The sequence below is a fragment of the Engystomops pustulosus genome, chromosome 1 (genome assembly GCF_040894005.1).
Source record: "Engystomops pustulosus chromosome 1, aEngPut4.maternal, whole genome shotgun sequence".
NCBI classification, from domain to species: Eukaryota; Metazoa; Chordata; class Amphibia; order Anura; family Leptodactylidae; genus Engystomops; species Engystomops pustulosus.
In genome coordinates this window covers 268,853,060-268,872,365 of record NC_092411.1, presented here as the reverse complement: position 1 = coordinate 268,872,365, position 19,306 = coordinate 268,853,060, and the positions used below count along the sequence as shown (strand labels likewise).

The 19,306-nt window shown below is 42.2% G+C and overlaps 1 protein-coding gene across 4 annotated transcripts in view; it reads right to left on the bottom strand.

Moving 5' to 3' along the window:
• Window positions 1-19,306, bottom strand: part of SORCS2 (sortilin related VPS10 domain containing receptor 2) — a 661,827-nt gene that overhangs the window by 126,938 nt on the left and 515,583 nt on the right. For all 4 annotated transcript variants that reach the window (XM_072126131.1, XM_072126132.1, XM_072126133.1 and 1 more), the window contains exon 5: window positions 17,537-17,610. In XM_072126131.1, the coding sequence (XP_071982232.1) occupies window positions 17,537-17,610 (74 nt within the window). The remainder of the gene's footprint in view (window positions 1-17,536; window positions 17,611-19,306) is intronic.

Sequence of the window (19,306 nt, the reverse complement as noted above, 5' to 3'; positions counted from 1 at the left end):
AGCTACAATCCTGGAATATAAATAGATTTTTCACAGTCCTGCTGCTCCTTACACAAATATATGACTTCACAGATCTCCAGGGACAATATTTACCACTGTCTTCAGCTTTGTATGGTCAGAACTGCTAACATATTCCCTTTACTAGATCTGAGTTAAGGAGAAACACATCTGCATCTCTCTTCTTTTATGTATAATAATACAGAATTCAGAATTCTCCCAGTGACCTGAAACCTCCACATTCTAGAACCATCTAACATCAAGGGTTAAACTCCGCTGATAATCTAATATAATCCACTTGCTCTCCATGAATTGCAGTTTCCACCGGCCCATTACCTTGTTACGTTTGTTGTGGCCTATGGCAATTTCAATGTAAAGTGTGTAACCTAATATCATAATAAAGTCCCCATTGATGTCCTGCCCTGGCGCGATGGTCTGCGTTTGTATGTCGTTTGCTGTGCTCCAGGTGGAATAATCGTTCCCAGATGTATCCGATCCAAGACGGCTTTCTTTTCGTATGTGATTGAGTTCAAGGGTCTCCTGGTGTCTTTATTGGGTCCTGGAGCTAAGACGATTCATTATAGGTTGTTATATAGGGTTTCATACAGTCTGTGCTCCGGGTATGGACATGTGTGTCTACTGTAGGGTAAGGCAGACGTCGTGTTCCCAGACCGTGGAGGGATTAGAGGTGCAGAGGGGCCTTGTACCACGGATGGGTGCGTGGAAGTATTTATAGCCAAAGACTTCAAAGAAGCAATGGAGGAACGTAGAAAGATCTATGGGGAGAAGTATTAGAGGAAGAAAGAGCTGTAGGGTCGCCATAGATCACTGCTAAAGCCTCACCAGGAGCAATGGATTTGTATCTGAAGCCTAAGGCTCCCCGGAGAGGCTCCTCCACTAAATCTGTAACATGAAAAGGTTTGCGCCATCTCAGGTTATACAAGAGCGGAGAACAAAGAGTTTATGTAATCTGAATATTGTTAATGCCGAAAACTAGATGGAGATACGTAAATTCTGACCTCCTATCTGCTCCTGGGAAAGATGGATCAAAGCCAGGGGCTCCTTCCTTTATTTATATAGCGCACACAGATTACGCAGCGCTGCACAGAGCTTACCAAATCAGTGCCTGTCCCCAATGGGGCTCACAATCTAATCAACCTACCAGTATGTTTTCGAGTGTGGGAGGAAACCGGAGGACCTGGAGGTAAACCACGCAAACACGGAGAGAACATACAAACTCTTTGCAGATGTTGACTTGAACCCAGGACCCCAGTGCTGCAAGACTGTAGTGCTACCCACTGAGCCACCGTGCTGCCCCCTGTGGGCCATTAAAAGTCTATTTGTTTAATGGCATTTGCTTCCTTCATATGGTACTAGAATAAAGATACTTGGGAAAAGAGGGTGGCCCCTTCTGTTTACTTTTAGTTTTGCAGTTTGAGGACCTTCAAGGGTCCTGGAAGGACGCCTATATACATTGTGTTAAGAGCTTCATGGCTGGAGGCCCCTCTCTTTATTATCTCTAATGGGTAGATGAGGTCAGGCAGTCATGGACCCTCTAGAAGTCTTGGGCCCTGGACGGCCACCCAAACCGCCTATATTATAATCCACTCCCGATCACAGCTTATATGATGACCACTTATCGGGAGACCAGAGCTGCTTCTTGAGTGGATGTGAACCTGTGAAAGATATGGATAAGGGGCTGGATCCATTGCTTATGAACCCGCCTGAGAATCTACAAAGAATTCTCACTTCTGATCCACTAGTGATATTACAATTCTGATTGCGGCAATCAATTTATGAGACAATTCTAGTCTTTGATGCTACATGACCACCATTACATTGGAAAATCTTGCCCTTGATCCAATATGATCCATACGATGGCGGCCATGCTCCTGACATAGCCTAAAAGATAAGCCCCTCCACCATTACTTTCTGGAGTATCAGACAGGTCATTCCCCCTTTAATTTCTGAAATATGTCCTCTGACTTTATGCATTAACCTTTATTTTGCTTTGCAAGTTTTATTCATAGGATTTTAGTGAGATTTTTCTTAAAAAACTTACTATTCTGGTAATATGCAATGCAGCATCTACATACACAGTGGATGGGGCCCAGGGGCTCGTGCTCATGTGTGTGTGTAAATTCTTAATTTATCACTAAGGATATGGGTACTAAAGCATTTGCACCTTTTTTGCACCTTTTTTGCTCTCTGCACTTAACATTTAAAAAAAGAGGGTTGGGCATATGGAGAGGGGTGTGGCCTGCTGTAGTTGGTAGATTTACTTATTTTATGCAAAAACTTTGGAAAAAATAAACTAGCCTTAGGTTTGCTGTTCCTGAACGTGCCTAAAGATGTGAAAAATGTAATAAATAGATTTGTTTGACTTCAATCTATTATATGTGTAATATATCTTATTAGATTAAAATTCTTCTTTCTCCACTTACTTGCCCTTTTTCCTTCTTAATCTGCTTTTACCATTGACATCTCAGCCAGATGGACGGCTCAATGGACGGAAACTCACTGAAGCGTTCGCATTACACATAAGCTACGGAGAGGAGATATAGCTGCTGTGAGTCACAGCAGCATTATCTCCTCTCATTAGCACAGGGAGGACTGCAGAGATGAGTGAAACAATGTTACACTGGGGCGCTGAATCTGCCAAGTTGATTGAAAGCCTAGGCATGATGTAGGAATGGCATTTAAGGCGCCAATCTTAATAAACATCCCTATTTGCACACATCCTTATCTAAACCAACGACAGGACTAACAGCTTTAGGTGACGCGCCATCTCAGCAGACATTAGAAATGACATATTTTATTGTATAAAGGTTTTTATTGCCCTGTCACAGAGCAAAAAAAAAAAATCAATATATTTTACACCCGTCAGGCATAGTTTACACCGGGTAATAAAATAAGGTTCATAGAGCCATTTATTCAGTAATAAACTTAGGAGCTGGAGCAGGATAAACAGGTGAATGCAGCAAATACCCTGCAATAAAGATGACATGACAGATCATTTCATCCAGGGAGCTCAGTGCACACCTACAAATATAGCAGGAGACAAATCCATATTATATTCAGAGCACTTATTCCTTCATAAAAGGTAAAGAAAACTAATTCCAAAAAGCAATTTAAAGGGAACCTGCCATTCAAATTAACCGACCCAATATCAATACTTCATAGTATGATTAAAAAGCATTGCCCTTATCCCTAAATAGTGTGTAAACTTATATGCAACTCACCAGAGGTGAGTCCAATGATAATCATGCCCTGCCTCCCTAGTCCTGATTGACAGGTCACACTACTACAGTACTACCAGGGACCATCAGCCAATATTTAACTACAGACATATACAGCTTTGTAGGAAAAGTCCTATGTTACACAGTGCCTTGCTGTTACATCAATCAGCATGTCATGTGACCTGGGTGATGTCATCTAAGGTTTTTTTTTACACCCAAACATTTGCAAAATCTTCCCCATGAATGTATCTGATCACATGAAATCACAGTATGCCTCCGAATGCCTCCATAGCGGCATGGGGGAGAGTAGAAGTCCATCCAGGAATGTTGTGATTTCATGTGATCAGATACACACACGGGCCAGATTTTGTAAATGGGGAAAGTACCTTAGATGACATCACACTGGTCACATGACACGAGGTGCTAAATGGTAAGAAGGAGGCACAGTGCATGGGGAGGAGCCACTGGACTAGACCGAGGAAGGCAACTCCCCTCTGACTTTTTTTTTAGTTTTAGGCTAGATAAGAAACAAAGGGGTGAAAGTATAACATGTTTTAAGTCATTTAGTCATTGTAGACAAGGGGATCTGCCACCAGACTTTACCCCAATAAATAACCAACTCTCCTAGGCAGTGTATGAAATGTCTTTTTTTTTTCTTGAATTTCCTCTTTTATGTAAAATCTCTCTTGTATATGTCATGTGAAAATGAGCGGGGGTGGGGGGTGGGGGATCTGGGTGAAGGGATATGTACATATGCTTGTATGTATTTTATTTCTTGTGCTGTTCCAAAAAAACAAAAGTTTGAAAGTAGTTAATTTAAAAAAAGAATATGAACAGAGGGGAGTCACTTTTTGCCTGAGATGAGTCACTTTTAGAGGCTGAAGCTGGTGTTTTATAAGGGGTACAATGCTGATTATTGGGAGTCCATGTGCTGGGACCTTCAATAGGACAGCTGACTGAGCATGTGCAGCCTCTATGATGTTTGACAATAGAAAGTACATTGAGCTGCAAGGAAAATTCTGGACCTTTCAGTTGGGGGGAACAAAACCCATCTTCTCATGATCAAGTGTATAAAGGATAACATTTTGACTTCAGACAACTCTTTTGAAGGGGGTCTCTGAGACTAAAATGACCCATCATTAAGATATAAACTTCGCTGGGGTTGCTTGAAGCTGATGAAGCTAATGTCACATTCATCGGTCACATGTCCTCCATGCAGCTCTCACTCATGTGGATTGAGCTAAGCTGCAATACCAAGAACAGCCACTATATGCTGTACAGTGCTCTGCTTAATAAGCAGGGATATCAGCCACAAATAAATATGCGGCCAATCAAGCACCATGTCCAGGTTAGGTCCCCAGAACTGGCGAATGGAGGACACTGAACCTTAAATTCAGGTCTGCTCATCTCTAGCAAGCAATAAAAAATTAAATTGGACAAAACCTTTAAGTGGGTCAATTTGCAATACCAAGTCCATCCACCACTCAATGCATGGCGCTGTGCTCTATAAATCTGCTACAAATAAATAAACAGTAATGTAAATTTCTACCTATATATTGCATTACTGTTTTTCTCTACTTTGGAGTGCTCCTCCTTTTCTTGATAAATAGTTGCCCCCCCCTTTAGTTGCACCAAAATAGCGCCCCCTTTATACACAGGTCATGTCTGGTATTATGACTCAGTCCTATACAAGTAGATACCATATACAACCTGTATTGGGGAAAATTTGGATTTTATTTTTAAAGGGGGGCTGAGTCATAATACCAGACATGACATGTGTATAAAGGGGGCGCTATTTTGGTGCAAAGATTCTATACATGTATTATGTAATTCTACTTTTTCATCTTATAAAAGGTCCTTCCCATTTCAAGTGTTTATTACATCCTTTATGCACTGGGGCCTATGACTACTGATGTAACAAAACCTGGATAATATTCCGATAAGATCCTTGTAAATCTATTATGCCATTTATTCATTTCCATTTCATTTAAGTTCGAGAACAAAGAAGAAAAGTGCTATTGTTACCGAAATTTCCATTATTCGGAGGAGCTGGGGCCGCGTAATACTAGGGTCACTTTCTCTGGGTTAATTAAAGTCTCCCACTGGCTATTGTGTGCGGCGCTCCGAGAAGCTTCTCCGCAGAATAAAGCACAAATCACTACGGTGAAGCCGTTATAGTCCATCCACAGAAGTGCTGCGAACTGATACATTCTCAATTAGCTCCCTGCCAGACTCTGATCACAATGATGTTTTTTAGCAAAGGGATAAAAACAAAGGACCGGAGTGATCTGAAATGTTCTGCCAAATATTTGTCCTCTCAAACGCACAGCATTGACTCGAGAAACCAAGCCCGGCTTCAAAGAACTGCTGAAATGTGCTTTATACCGAGAGAAAACATAGACACTGCGGCGGGAAGGCGTCCAGCTTCACGAAGGGGACAAACTCTCTGGATACTTTTCACTAAATAGATAAAATGTATCAAGAAGAAGAATTGTGGAGATTGTATAATGAAGAGCACGAACCGGGATAGGCCTGATTTACCGATCCATGCAAGATACTTATGGCGGGGAACAGAGACCAATGACACAGAGACCATAAATGGTATGTGCCATTATAAATTGGGGTCCAGGAACTTACACCTTGGTCTAAGGGTATTGTGATGGTTAAAGGCCCTTTCCACAGGATAGGACCTGACTTGCTGATAGGTGGGGGTCTTCTTCAGCTCTAAAGAGATGAATGGGGCAGCACGGACATTAGCGGCCGACTGATCCGCTCAGCTCAAGGTAGGGAAGAGAGGTCTGACGGAGGTACCTCAGACCCCCCGTCCTTGTGGTCTGTTGTGGTCTCATCACTGAGACCCTCACACATCAGCAAGTTAGGCCTATCCTGTGGATTGGGACTAACTTGTTCCGTGGGAAAACCCATTTAAGGGTCAAATATTACCCCTGAACCGATGCTAAAACCAAACTCAAACATCCACCTCATAAGCATAATTTGGGGGGCCCCTAGCAACCTTATGACCTATTGGTGTGACACGGCACAACCCAATCACACTCTCTAATTCTAGACCGAATGTTAGTCCTAATGCTAGACTCCACCCAACTCTTTCTCTGCTCTCGATCTGCCCCATCGTGCTAGTACTAACTAGAGGGGATAGAAGTAGGAACACAATTGGGAGGGGCGTGTGGCCAGACTGGACTTCGTTGTATAAGGGGGTGGACAAGGAGGTTGTGGGTTCCCCTTAGCAGATACTATTTTTAGTAAACCTGTATCTCAATGATTTGTGAGCATGAGGCCCACTGGTCTACAAGGCAGTTGTGTGGGATGTGCGATGGGCAAGTCCTGCCCTACGAATGACATAGGATCAAGGATGTAGGGTTAGAGAATAATCTTTCACAATTTTATTTTTAGAATTGAAAAGTAAAAATTATTTTAGACAATTAGATGTACTTGTGGTGGTGGAAGTTAGAGTCATCTCCTAAGGGGCCTTAATCTTTGGCCAGAGTTAAAAAAAAAAAAAAGCTACTATGTCGTACTATACTCAATGTTTCCCTTCTCACTGTGCATTGTGAGCAGATAATTCCTTTAAGCTAAACCCTTTAAAAATAAAATTAGACATAAATGAGGCCAGTAAAATGATAAATAGTTACATACAGATACCTTCTCCCCCAAGGCTCCCAGTTTCTATGGCACTCAACTTCCAGGGAAACTCTCGACATCACAAGAAGCAATAGGTGAGGGCTAGTGATCTGTTGGGGTCCGTTCATTGACCGGTGAGATTCCCAGTAGTTGGACCCTTAGCTATCAGATGGACCCCCAGCTATCCCTATCCCCTGGATAGGGAATAACAACCATACCTGGTATAACCCCTTTAAGTTCAGTAGGGATTGAGAGCATTGGTAATGGAGCAGCAAGGGATTGGGAGGTGGAATGTATTATTTTAGTGGTCCATTGTTTAGTGTCCATGAGCTTCTTTACATATAGTTTTCATTTTTTAAATAACCCCTTTAATTCATTATATATCATCCCAAGATTGATGCATGATCGTTAGCACAATTTTTTTTAATCACATTTTTCACAAAACTCAAGTCAATGGGGCACATTTACTTACCCGGTTCCGTCGCGACCCAGCGGCGCGTTCCCCATTGTGGATGATGTCCACTAGGTGTCGCTGCTGCGCTGAAGTCCGCCGGAGTTCGCCAGAGTTCACTATCCTATCGTGGGTGCAGGTAAGCGCATATCAAGCGACAATTTTTTTTTTTTTTAAATTCCGCTGTTTTTCCGAATCAGTCGGGTTTTCCAATGGCCACACCCCCCGATTTCCGTCACATGCATGCCGGCACCAATGCGCCACAATCAGATCGCGTGCGCCAAAAACCCGGGGCAATTCAGGGAAAAATGGCGCAAATCGGTAATATTCGGGAAACCCAACGAAAAATAGCGATTCAGGCCCTTAGTAAATGACCCCCAATGGGTTAACAAATGTAAATTAGCTAAAACCAACCCAAAAAGGAATCTTCAAAAGCAGAAGGACATCTCTAGTGCGGGGTTGTGCGCCCTGTATTTAGCATTCTTGTGCCATCAGTTGAGCTATATCCTGTATAATGAGAGAATAATGAAGCATCTGAAAGTTCCAGGGAAGAAGACTTATGGCCCACGTGAGCGAGACCATCCATAATCTCTCAGTATGTGTCAGCCTTCCCCAAGTTCTCCAGTCCTAAATCAATGTTCAAAGTAAACTGCAGGGAAGTCAGTCACAGGGGAATGTTTGAAAAATGGGATGTTTGATCATGGTCATTTACAAAGCTGACAAAAGAAAAAGTTTTACAAAGTGTTTAAAAACATAAAGAGAGTAAAAACTCTAGTGAAAAGTCCTACAATGAAGATTCTAGAATCGATACTTGGGACTGGTATGACAGTTGGGAACAATTACGATTTACTAAGATAAATGTATCTGAATTCTGGCATAAAGGTTTTTTTTGGGGGGGGGGAGGGGGGTTAGCGGTTACCCTTCCATATTCAAGTCTCCTCTCACTGTCTTCTCTTGGCCAGTGGGGACCCTAAGACCACTGCAGCCTCAGGAGGAGCAACAATGGTGACATCACTGCTGAACGTCACTATTCTAGTAACTGCTGAGACCAGCGATTAGCCACAGTGATCGTGATCTCAACAATTCTGGGTCCCCCCCGCTGGAACAGTGATACAGAGAAGGGGGGCTATATCTTATTCCTTTCCCCCTGCCCCACCCTTCTTGGGGTTACTATTCTGGTAACCTTAGTAAAGCTTTTAATCTGTGCTAAGTGACACCCAGTAGCTGTGCACTGCATTAACTATGTATTTTAGCCACTTATTTCAACTGTATTTGACAAGGGGATGTGGCTTAATGGGAAAAGGGCGTAGCTTAAGTCGTGACAAAGTGCATCAGAATTGCACCAAAATTCTGGTGCAAAGTAAAGCAACTAATAAGTGGTGAGAACATAAGTCTAGGTGATCTAAACATGTATCATATTCAGGGGTGCATCATCCATGTGATGCGTTGAGCCTCTTGCCTCAGGCGGCACCAGCTACAGGAAGATGTGGGGCAACATCAGGAGTGCAGTCACATGCAATAAAGCAAGACCTCACACCTATAAATAGTGTCTCGTAACACCCGACGTCAGCATGAATGTGAGACACTGCATGAGGAACCCACTAATAACCTGATATATTACTTCCTGGGTGGGCACAGTTCTATAGCATATATATGGTATAATCTAGCATCAGACACTTTGTATGACCCAGTCTTGACACCGTCTAAATTTTAGGATAAGTAAAGCCTGTTTTCTTTTTTCCACACCCTTTATCCATTGGGGATTTCAATCATTTTGTAGTTGGGTGATACTGGGCTGGGTAGAAAGAAAAAATGGGTGCAGCAATAGTCTTGGCACCACCCCTGGTGCACTGACAAGCTCATTTGCATTAAGCTAAACATGTTTCCATAAAATGACAGATCATTAGGAATCTGGAAAACTTATCAAGTATCCTGCACAATGAGGTATTGAAAGAACACTTCCATACATCATATTAGGGTAGTAAATAGATGTTTAAGAATCCTCTGTTAAAGAGTCTTCCCTTGTGGCTACAGAGGAGAACAGATGGAAACAAGTTCCTTGTCCTGAAGGATCTGTGTCATCCTACAAACAGATAATGGTTTGATTTGATTTACATTCTGTAATACTAAATTTCCCCTGTGGTGGCGCTGCAGTTAAACCGAACACTTCCAGTTTTTTTCCATAGAGCATAACAGATCGCAGTGATCGGCTGCTCTGATGATCACCATAACGTCCAGAAGCCAGTAACAGCAATTCAGTCAGTGAAAATAAGATGGGAGAATGTGGTGCAAAAATTAATTTTTGGTTAATTAAAAAACAAAATTAAATAAAATCCTATTTAAAACCGAAATGAAATTCCAAGCAACGCATTCATCTGGACTGTATATTTGCATGAAATCTATAGAAGACGATTAAAAATAAACTATGCCTATGTGGTTTTCCCACAACATATGTTTAGAGCAGGCTGTAAAAGGACCGGATTGTTGTTTAAGCTTTTAAAAGGGTAAAATATTCTGCAGCGCCATAAAAATAGATGAGTTTTTTTTTTAATATGTATATTTATAAATATGATTTTGCAAACACAATGAATCAATTTAATGGCTGCAAATAACACCTGTAATTGGACAGATTGTAAAAACGCTAAAAATAGATTTTTAATTTTATCAGACTTGGATGCTAAAAATGAGACGGCTGCACGAAATAGCTTCATAACGCTCCAGAAAGAAAGGCTAAGTGATAGCAGATTGCCGGCAGATATTGTATATTATAACCGCATAGCTTGTGAGTAAATAGAAGGCTTTATGTATGTGGCAGGGTTACAATAGTTGTATGTGTGTGGCCCTGAGCCTAAAAGTGAAACACATAGGGGCTCATTTACTAAGGTTCCGAACGCCGCACTTTTGTCGGGTTTCCTGATTATTTCCGATTGTGCGCCAAATTGCTCCGGGATTTTGGTGCACCTGATCAGATTGTGTCGCATCGGCGCCGGCTTTCACGCGACAGAAGTTGGGGGGCATAGCTGTAGGATAACCCGACGGAATCGGAAAAACCCCGAAATTTAAAAAAGAATTTGTGTCGCAAGATCAGCACTTACAGGCACCGGGATGAAGAAGGTGAACTCCGGCGGACCTCAGCGCAGCAGCGACAACTGCTGGATATCGGGCGCACGGACCTTAGTGAATCCCGACAGACCCGAATCAGCGTTGAACAACGTCCCGCGGGATTGCGACTGGACCGGGTAAGTAAATGTGCCCCAGGGGTGGGGCTTGGAAGGGAGACGCCCATCAATAATACTGGGTGCAGACCTATTCAGGTGTGGGTTAAACCATCTTTGGCCGAACCTAAATGCTCAACCCACCTTCCGGTAATAAACCACATTCGGTACTGGCACCGATTGCTGGTGTTACCCTTTAAATGCCACATCACCATTTACCCAAGGATCACTGCTCAACGTGAAGTCATCAGAAAGCGACAATCCCAAATTGTGGTGCGCACACGCCACCGGCGTTTAAGTGGTGGCGCATGTTGAGAGCATTGTGGGTGTTACCGACCAGAAGTTAGCTGGAAAGCTGAACCCACACTCGGTTTGGGGACCCGTACAGTATATTGAAGGTTGTGTCTTCTCATAACTACAGCTTTGCCACTGACACCAACATCCACTGTATCCATAACTTACCAGAAAATTTATAGTATTCTAAGGATGTTTAAATGGGTTTTCCACATTACTAGAGAAAGAGGGTCAGGATGGGTAAAAAGAAAGCATACTTTGCTTCAGCTCCTAGTTCTTGTGCTACTCGGTACTTCCAGTTTTCAGGCCTGTGCTCAGTCTTATGTTTTGGGGGGTCAGGGGACCGGTTTCACACAATGAGTGACCATCTCGGACCAGGGGACAACAAAGGAAGTAAAAATAGAAGTGGTCCAAGGATATACTAGAACAACCCAAGAACCAGGAGCTGGAGCAGAGTAAATATTTTTTCGCTGGACATTATGTCCTACCCACTGAAACCTGTGCCGTGGTCTGAGGTTGGCTGAAGCTTGTCCCTCGTCCCCCAAGAATCTCTGGCTGGGGCTCATAAGCTTCTTCACATAAGAAGACATCAGTACTAAGGAAGGCCCAAGGAAAAACACAACCTAAGGCCTCCCGTACACGATTGTATGCTGTGTGTGGAACAGGCCGATATGTTGACCCAATCCTAAGGACAGCAAACCTTGTACAGAAGAAGAGTCATTGCATTATACCTAAATATGATGCAAGTGAGATCGGGCCAACATGCAGGTACATTTTCATGGGCAGCAAACGATATATGATACAAGGAGCCCCTGCTTCTCTGTGGAACAGGAGTAGTCATCTACAACACAGTGACCTAAGCTACAATAGAAACCGTATAGGAAGAAGAAGGCATGAAGACAAGCGCCAAATGCACACTCAAGATTCCCAAAAAGTGAGATGACAGACAGGACAGAGCTCACAATATATTCTCATTTGGAATTCAGATATGTAAATTTAGGATGAAGATGGGTGGGATGAAACAACTGTAGGTATGCCACAGGATGGGGGTAGGAGATCGGCATTCTTGGCAACCATCTAAGTGGAGACAGGCTTTAAATAGAGTCTCCTATTGTAATTATACATTAAGACTCTTTCAGACTCCCTAATGAATATACTTTTGGCAGCGTTTTATGTAAAGCCGCAGGCTGAATGTGTTTGGGTTGTTGTGTTCCATCAAAGGATGTGACCCATGGGGGACAACAAAGCATCTCAGTGCTCTGGCGGGGAGCCAGCCTTGTCACTCACATGGAAATGAACTGCTGCTAAGTGCATATTCCTCCCCCCCCCCCCCCCACTAGCATTTCCGATGGTGGCCAAGACCAGGCAGTGGGTCATGAATTTTTTGGGTGAGGGTACTTTTGTTTTTCTTCCAGAATTTCTCTCCAAGGAACAGATGGCAATAAAAAGAATCAATGAAAGATACCTTGATGGCTTCTTATGACTGCACAGTAACGAGGCAATGCTTCCTTTCGGTAATAACTTTTCTCATCGATTTTATTATTCACTAACATCCATACCTACGGTAATTATTCTATAATCTATGGTTAGTACCTCTCGGGCAAAGAAAAAATATGTCTTTCTTTGCCTCCTTTAGGTATCTACTCGATAGGACAATGTCCAACCCATCCACATGACATGAAACATGAGGTGGCATTACAACATCCATTTCTGGAGAAAATCTAATTTGCATACCCAGGAAAATCTAATTTGCATACCCAGGTAACATTGCCTATGGGAATCTCTGGTCCAAATGCATATCCACAAGGATAACCTCTTTCCCCTACCTAAAGAACTTATTAGGAATAATTAATCCCTGCTGGTTTGGGTTACAGAAGAAGAAAGGTTACAGAGATGTCCACCATCCACCATCCATGTGTGCTTTTAATTTCTTGTGATCTCTGTTTTCCTTGTATGCCCAGAAAATATCATCAGTGTGATCGAAGATGTAGATTAAAGTAGTAAGTGATTGCTCCAGATGCGGTATAGGGCCCACTATTGGCTTCACAAAGCTACGTATTGTCGAGCTGTAGGCCCTTCTTCTTCATATCGTTCCTCCAAAAGTAGTCTCCTCCTCCTTAATTTATAAAGGTAATTGTTACATACAATTGAAAATGGTGCAATACCAGGATCCCTAAGAAACCCCTAAGAAACAAAAATCCCTTTCTTATGCCGAGCTACAATATAGACATTGAAGGACTCAACAGTGATCCCAAGATATTTTTGTTATGATTCTATGATTCTGAATGGAGACTAAAATTATTATTATTATTATTATTATTATTATTATAACTAAAGATATTACAGGCAGTCCCCGGGTTACGTACAAGATAGGTTCTGTAGGTTTGTTCTTAAGTTGAATTTGTATGTAAGTCGGAATTGTATATTTTATCATTGTAGCTCCAGACAAATTTTTTTTTTTGCCCAAGTGACAATTGGAGTTAAAATTTTTTTGATGTAATTGGACCAAGGATTATCAATAAAGCTTCATTACAGACACCTTACAGCTGGACATTGCAGTCTGGGACTATAGTAAAGCCTCCAGAGAGCTTCACCAGAGGCCACAGTGGGCAGAGGGGTCCGTCTGTAACTATGAGTCGTCTGTAAGTCGGGTGTCCTTAAGTAGGGGACCGCCTGTACAAGTTTTTCCTACTATTGAAATGAATCCTCTTATTGTTTGACAGGGGTGCAAATACTAAAGATGAGATCTTGACGATGTGAATGGATCATTTATGTTCATACTGGACCACAGATCTGTTCACTTTTTTGAGACATCTGAAGGTAGGCTTTTTTTCATATCTTTTCTTAAGGTCAGTAGGGCGCCAGACATGTCATGAGGTTGGGGTTCAGCAGTGGATTATAATATAGGTGGTTTGGGCCTAAGCCTTCTATGGGGTCCATGGCCACCCAAACTGCCCAACAAATGTTGTACTCAGAAGGACCTTCACCCATGAAATACTCACACATCTGTTCCTTCTCTCAATACACATGTACACAAAAGCCATTTCAGGAACTCCAAAGGTCCTAAAACCACTGACTGAAACCAGGGAGAAGGGTCACATCATCCCTTCCCCAAGAACCTGATTCTAGTCCCATATGTAGGAAGTGATTCCAGACTTGTCGGAGCTATAATATTCATACAGCCCAGGGCCCATGGCAGTCTTAATCTGCCCCTGTTGGGGGTTCAATAGTGATGGTGGGATGACCCCTTTAAATCTCAAAAAATATATCAAAAATGCAATTATCCGTAAGGGAAAATTGAAACAATCATAACACTGTCAATGAAATGGTCCACCGTTCTCCCTATTTCCTTGCATCACTTCTATTCCTGACTCAATCTAGATATAACTTGGAACACAATGTGAAATTCTCCAGGGTGCCGTGCACAATATAACGCTATAATATAGCGAGTTTTCTGGCTAGTAAATAAGAAATCCTGAAAGAGCTGTCTATCGTCACGTAATTGATTGTATGGCGGCTCGTGGCAGAATAGCTGCTTTCTCCTCTTTATTCTGCGCCATCTGTTGACTATTAATTGAGAGGAGAACTCATCGATCACCATCCGGCAATGAAGACGACTCGATTCCCGCCGAAGCATTATGAGGTTATTTACAGCGCTATACATTAAGGGAACGGAGCGGATATTAAACGCCATACACAGAATTTGTCATACTAGACTCAACTTTTCCAAAAATTCTAAATGTATTTTTATATTTAAAAAAAACATGGTTTGGGTTTTGGCATCATAAAAAAAAAAATCACGACTTCTACGGATCGTAACATGAATTATCGTACAATACATGACCTTCCATAATATAGAGAGATGAATAGGAGGCCGTTCTTTGTATTGTTAATGCAACCGTGTTATTGTTAAAGTTGCAGGATGGTTCATAACTGGATGCAACAAAAAGGTCAGGACGGTAAAATATTTATTGAAATTCACTTCGGATTAAAAAACTAAAAATATATGTGTCAAATATTTTTCAAAAATCTATTCAATGATTACAAACTTGGCCTCCTACCCCCCTCTTCCTATTTTGCTTTCAGATACTTCTGATAAATCTCCCCCATGATGTTTGTAATTAAATGAAAACTTTGCTTTAGGTGCAATTAAGAAATGGAAATACCTAATTCTATGTTCCATGGGAATCTTTTTTGGGGCATATTCTCATTATTTTGTGAAAAGATAGAGAATTGCCATCTAATATTCCATTTTTATTGCTGCTGTATTCTGTTACGCTGTGAATTCTTGTTCTTTGAAGTTTCACCATCAGATAGGAGTGTTTAAGTGTTATTATGTATAAAGCCGCCGCTAACTGGTTAATTGTAGTCTGGGTTTTAGAAAAACTGAATTTTTACATATTTTATGAGGCTTAAGCTCATAAACACACGTGTAGCAGAGTGAGGTTTTTTTTTTTGCCTGGAAGGTCCCATTGTTATATTGGGACTTCCCATGAGCAGTATCTAGTGGTGAGGGGATTCATCAGTATTCGGGTCCAGCAAGTTTGCCAAACCCAAATCCGAAAGCGGATTTAAATTTTTCTGCTCACCGAGACAGGTAACACCCGGAATAGCTGGTGCCGATCAGGGGTCTTATCCTTTATATGTCAAGAGTATAGAGGCCTAGGACATGTAATTCCCACCATTTTGGTAGCCACCCCGATCCTCTTAAAAATAGTGGCAATTACATGCTACATGCGGCATATAAAGGATAACCAGCACAGATTGCAGGTGTTACCAGTGGAAAAGGGGGATGAACCAAACCCAGACTTCTGACTGAAGTCCTGTTCTGCAGTCCCCAACCCCCAATTTTGATACGAAGCCGCTCATTGTGGTTTGGGGAACCTGACAGACTGATTTTGGACACTAAACCACCCACAGGTCCTTATGGACGAGTAGATTGGTGTCTGAAATCACCCTGTATAATTTTTAATTAATAATTATAATTTTTAAAATTTAAAAGTGTATACTCATCTTGGTCCCTCGATCCCACGAATACTGTCCCAGCTTCACTTCCCTCATCGTCTGATGTGCCTCATTGGACTCACATCTAGGTATGTATTTACGGTAAGCCTCTTTTTTTTCATGTAAAATTTTTGATAAGATTAATATGGTACCCTAACCCCCAGGTCCATAAGTTAGTTGAAGGTCCAAAATTGACCCGACTTTTAAGAATTTTGTGAAAATGTTATAACTTTGGGCAATGTTTTGGATCAACTATAGTCCTTCTTCAGGCTTTATGGGGAATTGTGATATCTAATAGGAATTTAGAAATGCTCCTTACTAGAAGGAAGTCGACAATTCTAGCCTGAAGAAGGACCTAATTTAGTCCACAATGTTGTTATAAGTCATGATTGTTTTTTGCATTCCTGCATTTTTTTACCCATATTTTGTCTTGTACACTGTTTATGATTCCATTAGGACACATGGACATCATGTAGGGGGGTCCGTAAGAAGAATAGAGCAATTACAAAGTGTTGTATGGACCCAAAAAGATAACAAAGTAGAAAATTATCACATTTGTGATGGCTCAGAGCTCAGCTGACATGATCTGCCCCTTCAATTCAGCAATGGGTCAGGGTCTCAGCACCCAGACCTCCCCCAATCAATACTTCTGATATGTCATCATGTAACAATAGGTACACAGCACGGGCAGACATTAGTCACAAGGCAAATGAAGTAAAATGCAACATGGGTCGTGCTGTTTGCAACTTTTTAATGCCAAATTACTGCTGCAGAAGACTTTGTCATCCTATATCATCTACCCATGCCCTCCCAACTTCCTGGAAATGGAAAGAGTGAAAAAAGTTGGTGTTCCCATTTCCCAGCCCCTAACACCTTCCCTTAGGCTACACTCACAGGTAGCACGGTGGGCACAGAAGGAGGGGCTGTGTGCCCATTGCTGTCTATGGGGGGGGGGGGGCGTATATATGGTGTATATACGTTGCCCGTATATACGTCCCCCATACGGCCGTGTGACTATAGCCTTAGACAGTACAATACCCCTCTCCTTTAGTGGCCCCATAACATATAGCCCCTTCTGGTTGGCCAACACAGTATGATGGCCTTCTTAGTGGAATCCTTGGTATAATGGCTCAGTTCTTATGTTATAATATCCCACTTCCTGCACCCGCCCATTTGGTCATCCCAAGACCAAGACAAGCGTTGGCCACTGTGCTCTTAGGAACCTTGAGTGCTGCAGAAATTCTTTTGTAACCTTGGTCAGATCTGTGCCACAATTCTGTCTCTAAGCTCCTTGGGCAGTTCCTTAGACTTCATGATTCTCATGGGCTCTGACATGCACTGTGAGCTGTCAGATCTTATATAGACAGGTGTGTGCCTTTCCTAATCAAGTTCAAATATGAGTGTCTCAGTATTCAACAAAAGGTCTGAATACTTACGACCATGTGATATTTCAGCATTTCTTGTTTAATTAATTGGCAAAGATGTCTACATTTCTGTTTTTTTCCTGCCAAGATGAGGTGCAGAGTGTATACTAATGAGCTAAAAAAAGAACTTTTTTGATGTTACCAATTGGCTCCAATGAAAAAGTGAAAAATTGAAAGGGTTCTGAAGACTTTCCGTACCCACTTTACACGACATATATCAGAGGATAACAATCAGTTACATTGTTTCTGTGAGATGGGAATGTGAGGACTCACCAGAATATATGTTCTTTGGTGACTTGTTCTTGCAGTAGATCCCATTGTTTCCCAAGATTTACTGAGACATAAAGCTGTGGAAGGAAAATATAAAGACGATTATGCAGATGGAAGGGGGATGTGATAGACGGGAGAGTGAGAGCGGCGCAGCATTAGGTGGCAGCACGTGTAACCGGGACGAGATTCACAGTAAATCAGGTTGATGCTCCTGGCGATTTGTGGATTTTGTCAAGAAGGAGGGAAGTTATTTGTGTTATGTCTTACATGGCCTCCCATTACTATTGTACAAGTTATAGTGTGTTCAATAGGGAGGAGGCAACCTATGTGCAGAAATACTGCAAAATATTCATAAAAGACATAACCCGATATACCATCCTAAAAGTTGTATGATCCCATAAATGGAGTATTCATAATAGGGAAAACTTAGATAGGGATCTAAGTAATACTCAACTACTTCTTCTTGCTGCACAGACAATAGAGATTACCTGCACCACCACTAGGGGGAGATAACTGCAAACAAATGCATTTCACTCTGAATGAAGGGGGTTCCTCTGACTTTGTTAAGTGTAGGTCATATAAATCAGGTCCGATGGGGTCTAACATAGGGCAGCTTAAATGTCTTTTGGTGCTCTCAAAACTCTGACATTGGGGCAGATTTACTTACCCGGTCCATTCGCGATCCAGTGGCGCGTTCTCTGCGGTGGATTCGGGTCCGGCCGTGATTTATTAAGGTAGTTCCTCCGCCGTCCACCAGGTGGCGCAGCTGCGCTGAAAAGCATCGGAACGCACTGGAGTGCACCGAGCCGGGCTGAGTGAAGGTAAGTGCAAGCTCCACAACAGATTTTTTGTTTTAAATGCGGCGGTTTTTCCGAATCCGTCGGGTTTTCGTTTGGCCACGCCCCCCGATTTCCGTCGTGTGCATGCCAGCGCCGATGCGCCACAATCCGATCGCGTGCGGCAAAATCTCGGGGCAATTCAGGGGAAATCGGCGCAAATCGGAAATATTCGGGTAACACGTCGGGAAAACGCGAATCGGGCCCTTAGTAAATGGCCCCCATTGTATGGAGTCAGAAGCAGCAGACACCGTTGAAGGTGTAGTGGCCAAAGTGTGGTACAACATCCCAGCTCCTTTCAAGTGAACAAACCGTCTTCCATAACAACGTCCCAAAAAACCCTTTTGTGTTAATTAGCTGTATAAATCTATATACAGTTATCTCCTGAGGGACATCAAAGCCGCATCATTTAGCAAGTCAAAAATGTACTATTTTCAATTTTCTTTACAAATCTATGGGGCACATTCCATATTTTCATATGAGCAGTGTACAGTACTCCTTCTTTTATCATGCAGACATGGGCACAGCACAGTACTACTACTCCTATCCTGTATATATGGGCACAGCACAGTACTACTACTCCTATCCTGTATATATGATCACAGCACAGTATTACTACTCCTATCCTGAATATATGGGCACAACACAGTACTACTACTCCTATCCTGTATATATGGGCACAGCACAGTACTACTACTCCTATCCTGTATATATGGGCACAGCACAGTACTACTACTCCTATCCTGTATATATGATCACAGCACAGTACTACTACTCCTATCCTGAATATATGGGCACAACACAGTACTACTACTCCTATCCTGTATATATGGGCACAGCACAGTACTACTACTCCTATCCTGTATATATGGGCACAGCACAGTACTACTACTATCCTGTATATATGGGCACAGCACAGTACTACTACTATCCTGTA